This window comes from Falco cherrug, chromosome 10 (genome assembly GCF_023634085.1).
Source record: "Falco cherrug isolate bFalChe1 chromosome 10, bFalChe1.pri, whole genome shotgun sequence".
In the NCBI taxonomy this organism is placed as follows: domain Eukaryota; kingdom Metazoa; phylum Chordata; class Aves; order Falconiformes; family Falconidae; genus Falco; species Falco cherrug.
In genome coordinates this window covers 17,620,915-17,630,251 of record NC_073706.1, presented here as the reverse complement: position 1 = coordinate 17,630,251, position 9,337 = coordinate 17,620,915, and the positions used below count along the sequence as shown (strand labels likewise).

The 9,337-nt window shown below is 57.6% G+C and overlaps 1 protein-coding gene across 2 annotated transcripts; it reads left to right on the top strand.

Moving 5' to 3' along the window:
* Positions 1-3,900: 3,900 nt before the first annotated feature.
* Positions 3,901-9,301, top strand: SIGIRR (single Ig and TIR domain containing). Of its 2 annotated transcripts, none has more exons than XM_005445070.3 (10): positions 3,901-4,006; positions 5,991-6,120; positions 6,420-6,606; positions 6,696-6,826; positions 7,036-7,176; positions 7,303-7,446; positions 7,524-7,626; positions 7,705-7,855; positions 8,399-8,573; positions 8,722-9,301. In XM_005445070.3, exons 2-10 carry the CDS (start codon positions 6,114-6,116, stop codon positions 8,922-8,924), a joined length of 1,242 nt encoding a protein of 413 aa, XP_005445127.2. In that variant the 5' UTR covers positions 3,901-4,006; positions 5,991-6,113; the 3' UTR covers positions 8,925-9,301. The 2 variants fall into 2 exon arrangements, with proteins under 2 accessions (XP_005445127.2, XP_027669544.2); XM_027813743.2 differs by having other exon boundaries at positions 8,399-8,579.
* Positions 9,302-9,337: the final 36 nt, after the last annotated feature.

Genomic DNA, 9,337 nt, shown 5'->3' with positions numbered 1-9,337 from the left:
CTCTTAGCTTTGCTCTCTCCTGGGTCTACCTTTAGCGATTTGACTCCAGGCGGAGTTATTTGTGCTTAAGGAGCAAAGTCTTTGTTCATTGCTGCCCAGGAATGATAACGTGCCCTCAAACACGACTTCACTCAGTGCTGAGTGCAGAAACAGCCCTTTGATGCCCCATGAAATCACCCACACGCATTACATCAGGCCCACAGCCTCACTGAGCTGCATTTGCAAATGTACAGGGAAAAAGCCTTTCTCTTCATTTTTCCTAATTCCAGTTACTGAGGGCAGGCAGTAGCACACGACAGGTGACCACAGCTCGGTTTGCAGCTGTCTTATGGTCCCTGTAAACTCCAGGGCAAATCTACTAGAGCGTTTCAAAGCTTTAGTCTTTTTTTTACTAGAACTGGAAACTTCTAACCGGTTTGCAAGTTAAACCTCGAGCTCTACCCTTTCTCTATAAAATGGCAATAGGTGCCTCCCTGTGCTGGAGCTGAACTGTGGGGATAAACCAAACAGAACATGGGAGCTACAAGGGTGCCACAGTGTGAACGTGTGTGCGTGTACACATGTAACAGCTGCGACAGTCACCCCGCAAACTCAGAAAAAAGCAAATGTGAGCACCACAGGTCAGGAACAAGTACTCCAATCAGGGCTGACTTGTCTTGTTCTGTAATTAAAAGTCAGATTGGCCCAAGCCCCTGCTGTGGCTAGAGCCATACCACCATACAAAAGCCTGCGCAGTGATGCTTCTTCCTGTAATTAAACCAGTTCTCACTGTAACAAGTGCTGTCAGCGCTGCACATGTCGTGCGAAGCCACATTTCTTTCGGCTCACTTGCTGGGTCAGAGCAGCCACACACCTGGAGTGTTCTCCAGTCCAATTTAAGAGCAAAAAGCCAGCACCTGCTGTGCCTCCTTGTAGAGCAGCAGTGATTATGACTAAAAGGTCTGTTACTAGGTGGCACCTCATCCTGTAGCAATATTCTTGTTTCTGGGACTTGAAAGTAAACCCTGATTTCATATTGTATTGATGGCCTTGGAACAGAGTTGCCTGGCAGCTCCAAGTAGCTTAAATGTAATTAGCTTCAAGCTGTTAAATGCATCAAGAATTGGCTATTAGCAAGCTCACACTACACAGTAATTTTCATTCACCTGCTAGTTCACATGGAGCCATCCGTGCCTCGGCAGGGCATGCTCACTTGGGCTGGGGTACGGCAGCAGGCAGGACGGCATCACAAGCTCCAGCATGGCACAGGGTCTGAAGGCGACAGCCTCAGCTCAAGGTTTGGACAGGGGATTCAGATGCAGAGCTGGAAGAGAGCCATCTCCTTCCCCACATGTACAGACCCCAGCCACTGCCTGCCTGGCAGGACACAGCTCTGTCAAAGCACAGGGCAGGCAGCTCTTCTGCTGCTGAACCCCTAACTGTGTCAGAGTCCCCTGAGGGTCCCACACCTGGTGCTCCCAGGAGGTGGTGGGTCCACATGGGCTGTGCCCCATGGCTGGGGCCAGCTGCAGACAGCTGGTTACTCCTGGAGGTGACATACCTGAGCTAGTACTGCAGAGAAAGGCACCAGAGTTAACAGCCTCAAAACTTCACTCCCAAGAGCTTGGAAAGCCATTAGTGATCTCGCAGGGAACTGAAACAAGCGTGCTCTCAACCATGGTCACTCTCTGCGACCAAAACTACCTCCACTCCTTGTTTTCAACATATCTACCCAAAAAAGTAACTCTGACGGACAAGAAAGGTCTTACCAATTTGCTACCAAACCTCCTCTCACTCTTGCCATCCGCAGGACCTGGGCTTGTTTCTTATGATCGTTTCATCCCACAAAGCCAATTAGTTTACGCCAGCTTTCACAGCCCATGCCACAAACATGACCGTGGTACTGCGGACAACAGAGCAGCCCTCCCTAAAAGAGCTGCTTAAATAGCTGCTGCCCTGCACACCCACACAGCCACCTGGCTGGAGGGCCAAGGGACATTCCCAGCACACAGCCCAAGAACGGAGCTCCCGCTATCCCACCCTCTACCCCTTTTTTCCCTGCTGCAACAGGTCAACAGCACTAATATTTTGGTAATAAGGATCTGGAGTCGGTGGCATTTCTCCAGGTGGCACAGGCCCACAGACCCACCTGTGACCTTCGACCCGTGTATCTGTGCAAATATGTATGTATATATATAAAAAAATACGTATGGACAGCGCACCCAGAGACGCAGCCCCGCGCGCCCGGCCAGCGCCCGCCCAGCGTGGGAGCTGTTCCCTCCCGCCGCCGCCCCCGTTTCACGCCCGGGGCGATGCCGGGCAGCTGCCCGGTGGGGCGGTGAGGCGAGGCAGCCGGCGGCAGAGCCCCGGCCCGGCCCCAGCGAAGAGGAGGCGGCTCCCCGCGGGGGCGCCGCCATCTTCGCGCCGCGCGGGGCACGCTGGGAGCGGCGGGACGGCAACCCCGGCATGCACCGCGCGGGCCGCCGCGTCCGCCTGTCGCCGTGGCAACAGCCCGAGGGACCACGGCGGCCCAGGCCCTGGCTCCGCACCGGGAGTTGCTAAAAACAAAAAATTAGAAATAAGGGAATGGTTAGAAGCGCAAACACGCCGGGCAGGGCAGCGAGGAGGAGCGGGAAGGCTGCTCGGTCAGGGTGGGGCGCCTGGGCCACTGTCTTGCCCAATCCCAGCAGCATACTGCTAGGCCCCGCACCTTGCTGAACGCTCCTCCGGAGGGTTTTTACTCTTTGTTTGCAAAGAAGAGGTTCGAACCATTTTTATTTTTTTTCACCAAGATGGAGATTGGGCAAAGCTGACTGAGCCTTTCCCAGCCAGCTGCTCACCCACCCCATCCTCAGCGGCAGGAAAGCTGCCAGGACTCCAGCGCCATCCCCAGGCCCCTAATCCTGCTCAAGCCAAGGCCCTACAGGAGGAAAATAGCCTCTTTTCTTACCTTTTCGGCCCCAAAGTGCATGCTGACCAGTGTTTTCACTGTCAGGTTGGTGTTTCCCTTACAGCAGCTGAGGCTCGTGGCAGCGCCAGGCAGTGCCACCGCTACGAGTGCAGCCTGTGCCAGGGCTGTGCTAAGGCTCTAATTGCCTCCTCGGTAATTACCACAAACAATCACCTGCTGCTTGCAAGCGGCCACAGCTGGGGCCAGCTCCCCATGGCCAGCACCAGCCAGAGGAGCCACCCCACGGTACTGGTTTCAACTTGCAAAGAGGCTTTTCAAATCATGAATTCAAAGGACACGGATGGGAGACCTCACAATGCCTCCAGCCCCAGCCTGCCCAGCCTCCCCTCACCTCCCTCCATCAGTAACTCACCGTAACAAAACTTGAGAGTATCAAGTTTGCCAGCGCTCAGCAAACTGTGGCCCCAAAACGCAGGCTTAGCCCTGGGATCTCCCCACAGCACTGCACTGAGCAGACACCTCCAGCCCCCCTTGGCGTGCTCCAGTGCAAGCCCCCGGCTGCTGCCGTGGTCTGGGGAGCTGGTATTACCGGTGGTGGATGGTGCTGGCTGCGGGTTTCATCTTGCCCTGACACCTCCGTGGGCTTTTCCAGCCGTGGAGAGCCGGGGGGGATTCCTCCTTGGCCCTAGCAGCCTTGTGCAACCTGCATGCATCCGGCTCATCAGGGCTGCTGGGCCAGTTGGCTGGGTGGGTTGCCTTCCTCCTCCTTTTTTCTTTCTCTTTCCACCCCCACCCCCCCCTCTCCTACAGCCAGAGTTATTTATTTTTTTACCCCAAACAGGTTCAGGTGGAGATGGAGGTGGAGCAGTGGGAGGGAGGGACAACCAACCCCTCCTGCAGGCCTGGCGCCCAGCGATTGGGGCGGCAGGAGAGCCTGGCGCAAGGCAGGGGCTGAACAGGGAGGGAGGAAAGTAAATAAATTATTAAAAAAAAAAAAAAAAAAAAAAAAAAGAGTAAAACCAAGCACCACTCCAGCAGGTCCAGTCAGCTTGAGCGGCGCACAAGGGAGGCAACTGGCAGGAAGCCTGCGCTGGGGCACCAGGCGAAGTTCCAAAGGTAAATGCAGTTCCCCTCCGCTTCCCTTTCCGCGTTGATGCCATCTCGGCTGGGGTCAGCAGGGTTTCACGCTCTCCGCACAAGCCCTGCTGCTCTCCTCCAGCCCTGCTTGCTCCCTGGGCACACACAGCCCTGCTGCTGTGCCTCCCTGCCTGCCTTGTTTTCCCTGTGGCCGTGCGCCGGGGGATGCTGCAGTGCGACCATCGCCTACTACTGCACGGCATCTGTACGGTCCTCTGCCACACTTTGAGCACTACAAAACCGGGGTGTCCCCAACCCCAGGATGTAGGAAATGGGAGCGTGCTGCTGCCCGTTAACCTGTGCTCCTCCCTCCCTCCCTCCCTCCCGGACAGCAGCCCTGACGCCTGGCTACCCTTTGAGCATCCATCACCACTTCATTCCCCACAGCAAAGTGGCTGCGCCTCTCCATGGGGCCAGGGAGGCATGTGGGGCCTCCCTGAGGTCGCTGGCCAGTCTGCAGTCTGCTTCCCTATTTCCAGCCATCAGAGTGAAACAGTTTACAAGTGACCCATCCAGGCAGGATCAAGCAGAGCCAGAGCATCCCACCCTGGTGTAGCATCCTCTCATCCCCTTCCCCAAGCAAAAACTGGGTGGGCTGGCTCATCTCCATCCCTTGTTCTTCCATTCGTGGCCATGGAAAAACCCAGTTAATACTTTAGGTGTAAATTGCTTTCCAGCTGCTCAAGCTGAACACGTTGTAAGCGTCCCTTGTGTACCTTGACCCACAGTTTCATGCCACGCCTGGCACCAGGGCTGCTGTGCCAAAGGGAAGCAACGTGCCTCCCTCCCTGTTCACTGCAGAGCCATGTTGCAGAACCCCCCTTCCTGTTTCACACCAGCAGCAGAGGGAGGGGGTTTCTCCAGGGATGACCCCAGCCTCAGCAGCCTTGCTGTTACCCAAAACCAGTTTGCAACCAACAGCAATGAAGCTCTGAGGCAGAGAAGCAGCCAAGAGAGATTTTTATCCTTCCCGACCCCAGCAGTTATGCCTGATGTGTTTACAATCGTGCTGCCTTGCAAGAACACTGGTAATGTGACATCTTTGTTATTCCCACATCAACCCCAGCAGACACGTCATGCACACCAGGGGCTCTGCAGGTGTTTGGGGATGGAGGAGTCCAACCCCACCACCAGGCTCTGCTTCACCATTTGCACTGCTGCAATTTATCGGCAGGGCGTGGGGGTGTCCTCCCTGGGACCCCTCTTCCCACAGGGCTATTGCAGCGGCACTGCTGCCGATTGCACAATGCCAGCTGGGGGCTCGTGTCCCCCCTGTCCCTGTGCACCCTCCTCACACTCCCCACACGTGCGGCACGTCGTCGTGCAGCTATGCCTCTCCTGAGGCATGGCCTCAGGGTAGCAACGCACCGAGCCTCCTAACCCGAGGGGAGCACTGCACCCACTTGGTTTATCTCACGCTACGAGAGCTCACAAGACAGGAAACCCATATTTCTATAAATAAACCACCCTGCTGTTTAATTAGCAATTTCAATGGGCGTGTCAGGCTGGAAGCAGCACTATAGCCAAGATGGGGTGTTGGTAGCATGAAGGGGGCCCCACTGAGCCTCTCATAAGCAGCCGTGGTGCAGCTCACCATGGGTGCATGGGGAGGTATTGCACACCCCACGACTGAGCTATGACCACGGCTCATTTCCCCTCGCTGGCCTCCGGTTTGAGCCAAAGCCATGTTTTTAACATCCTGCAGCCCTCGGTTGGTTATTAATCACTTCCCGCTCATAAATTCACGGTCAAGAAAGCCAGGCTGCGAGTCTGCGCTGCACAGAGAGTGCAGGTGACATGGTAGCCACCAACCCATGACCAGGACACGGCTTTGGCTTTATGCCAGAGCAGCACCCACCGTTCCGCAACCCGAATTGCTGTGGGGACCGATGGGGATTGCCAGGGCACTCTGCACCAGCCTGGAGCAGCCAGCACTCATGAAGCCATTTCTGATCTGTTCCAGGCTCAGCCTGTCCTGTGGCGGTGGCAGGTGGACTTTGCCCCCCGGAAGAGCCCGAGGGGTCCCTCCTGCCGAAGGTGGCCTGCTGGTGATGCCGGCAGCTGCCCCACATTGCCTGAGCACACCATGGCAGGTAGGCTGCAAATACCAAAACTTTCACCTGTTTTCAGCTGAGAAGAACCCCTTACTAGCAAGCGTGGCAGAGGGTGCTGCTTGCTGCTCTGCCTTTGCCTTGTAGGGTGGGTGAGGGTCTGTCCCAGCCCCAAAAACCAGCTCAGCCTGTTGCAAAACAGCCACGAGCACCACTCGCTGCCAGACCCCCGCGGCAGAGCTTGTTTTTCTGGGGAAGCTGGGATGGCTACGACAGTTGCCTGCCCAGCTGGGAGCTGGATCACCTTTCCCACCCAAACCCCTTTCCCACTGTGTTCCCAGACCTTTGCAGCGTGCCTCCTGAAATCCTCATCCCAGCTGCCAATGAGACACTGGAGCTGGCGCTGGGGAGCCGGATAACGCTGAACTGCACCGTGCGCTGGGCAGCCACCGAGCACTGTGAGCCCGTCCCTGCCTGGACCAAAGATGGGCAGCGGCTGGGCAGTGAGAGCAGCCAGGACACTGCCTGGTAAGGACCCCGTCCTGGGGTATGTCTGTCTGTCTGTCGGGATGGGTTACTATACAGCCCAGCCCACAGAGGCCCCATCTCCCCCCCAGGTTTACTCAAAATGCCTCAGAGCGGCTCCTCACCAGCATCCTGCAGCTGAACCTCACACACAATGATGACTTCGGGGTGTTTGCCTGTTGGATCAGCAATGCCACAGCCACCTTCACCCTGCAGCGAGTGGGTAGGGACATGCTGGGGACAGAGAGGGGGCACCTTCAAGGAGGGCCCAATTGCCTAGGGCAGAAACGGTGGCCCCATGGGGATCATCAAGGCGGGTGCTAGGGGCATTGCTGCCTCTCCCAGGGCAGTGCATCGGGGTGCAAACCTACACCAAACCCAGGAAACATGGGCCACCAGCCACACTCACTGTGCCTTTCCCTGTCCTTGCAGAGGTGGCAGGGCATGTGCCCGCGGTGCTGGCAGCTATCCTTGTCCTGGTGCTCCTGGTGCTTCTGGCTGGGCTCTACGTCCGATGCCGCCTGAGTATGCTCCTCTGGTACCGGAACCGCTACGGCGAGCTGGAGATCAACGGTGAGCTGCCAGGGAAGGGCACAGAGGCGGCGCCCTCCTTGGGAAAAGCCTCCATGGGCCAGGGGCTTGCCCACACGCAGAGCCCTCCCCAGTGTTACACCCCCCTTTCCGCATGGCTCTCTCCAGATGGGAAGCTGTACGATGCCTACATCTCCCATGCCACCACCCCAGATGACCGAAAGTTTGTCCACTTCATTGTGAAGCCACAGCTGGAGAACCGCTATGGCTACAAGCTCTTCCTGGATGAGCAAACCATCCTGCCTAACTCTGGTAGGCACCAGACCTGCGCTGGGTTGGGCAGAGGGGTGATACCAGTGCCTGGGGGCTTGAAATCCCTTTGCCTGCAGAGCCATCAGCTGACTTGATTATGAATGTGAGCCGGTGCCGGCGTCTCATCGTGGTCCTCTCCATCGCGTACCTGGAGCAAGAATGGTGCAACAGCAGCTTCAGGTAGGAGCAGCTCCTGCCTGCTCCCAGGGAGAGGAGCTGGTGGGTCCTCCGCCCTCCTGCCACACACCTGTCTCACAGGGAAGGGCTTTGGAGGCTGCTGGAGCTTTCGAAGAAACCCATCTTCATCATCTTCGAGAGCCAGTACAGGGAGATCACCCACCCTGCCATCAATGTGCTGAAGCAGCACCGGAGTGCTGTGACCCTGCTGGTGTGGCGAGCTGGCTCCATGGTGAGAGCCGAGCAGGACTCTGTTCTGCTGGCACCCCTGTTTCCATCCCCAGTGCCCCATTTTGTGTCAGCCTGCCCACGATGCTCTGGGGCTGCTCCCCATGCTTCAGTGCTCCTAAAAAGCAGGTTGGGGCACTTGTCTTTTAGAGGCAATTAAAAAAACCCAACCAGATCAGCCCTAGATCTGGGCGCTCGCTCCCCAGACTTGCGTGATCAGGAGCCCTGTGCTACTCCAGGGTTTCCCCCAGCCCAGGCGCCAGCGTGAAGCCTCAGCTCTCAGAGCGAAGCTTTGGCCTGTGGCTGCTCCGGCCATTTCAGGGCCAGGCTGGGAGCTGGAGCCCTTCGGAGCATTTCAGCAGGTCGGGCCGGTTTCTCCACTGTTGCGCGGGCACGCTGCCATGCCAGGAGCACAGCCCTCACCTTGGCTGAGCTCCCAGCACTGGGAAGAGTGAGCTGAGCACCACAAAGCCTTCCGCAGCCCTGTGCGGGACTGGGCTTGGCTTCGTGGTGATCCTGACATGGCTCATCTCCTCTGCCCATGCAGACCCCATCTTCAGACTTCTGGAAGGAGCTGTGCCTGGCCCTGCCCCGCAAAGTGTCTTTCCAGGGGACCATGGGGGACCCGCAGACCCAGCTGCAGGAGGACAAGGACCCCATGCTGATCCTGCACAGCAGCTACCTGGACAGTGGTGGAGACCTCCACCCAGATGGGGACCTCGGTACAGGTCCTTGTCCCCTGCTTCTGCTCCTGGGGGGGACAGATGTGCACTGAAGGTCACCTTTGGGCTTTGCTTCACCCTCCCATGACAGACGGGCTGGGTTTAGCCCCTTCCCCACTGCCTAAAACCCATCTCCTGCTCCTTGCAGGCCTCCGAGGGAGCATTTTCAGAAGCCCCCCACCTCCCCGCATTGGCGGCCCCAGCGCTCGCATGGCTTCGGCTGCCGGCATGATGGAGGACCCACAGCTGAGGGATGGCCAGAGACCTGAGCTCGACATCTCAGACCTGGGATCGCGCAACTACAGTGCCCGCACAGACTTCTACTGCTTGGTGACAGAGGATGACATCTGAGCAGGGCCACAGGCCAGCAAAGAAGGCAATCTCCTTTCCCCACGGGGCTGCATGGACCCAGATCGTGGCTGGAGGAGGCCGGGCTTTATGATGAGACCAAAGCCAAGGTCTTGGTGGGAAAAACAGGAGCCGGCTCCTTCTGGCAGCATGCTCCATGGTGGAAAACCATCACCAGGGGACAGCCTTGCCGCTAGTGCCTGGCCCCCACTGCCTCCCTGGGGACATTTTTCCTGCATGACGGACAAGCATTGGGATGGGTGACGCTCTCCAAGAAGCAACATGTCCCATCCCCAGTGGCTGGGAAATGCCTGACAGAGTGGATGCGGCACCCTCTCTCCTACAGAACCCCCCATGGCAATAAAATGCTGCTGTACCAAGTGGGTCTCGCCCACCTGCAGGAACGCGAGTGCCAC

Excerpts from the sequence above, each read along its gene's own strand:
- SIGIRR (XM_027813743.2), top strand. Across the intron at positions 7,627-7,704 it reads TGGTGCAACAGCAGCTTCAG|GGAAGGGCTTTGGAGGCTGC; the intron begins GTAGGAGCAGCT and ends CCTGTCTCACAG. Across the intron at positions 7,856-8,398 it reads TGTGGCGAGCTGGCTCCATG|ACCCCATCTTCAGACTTCTG; the intron begins GTGAGAGCCGAG and ends CTGCCCATGCAG.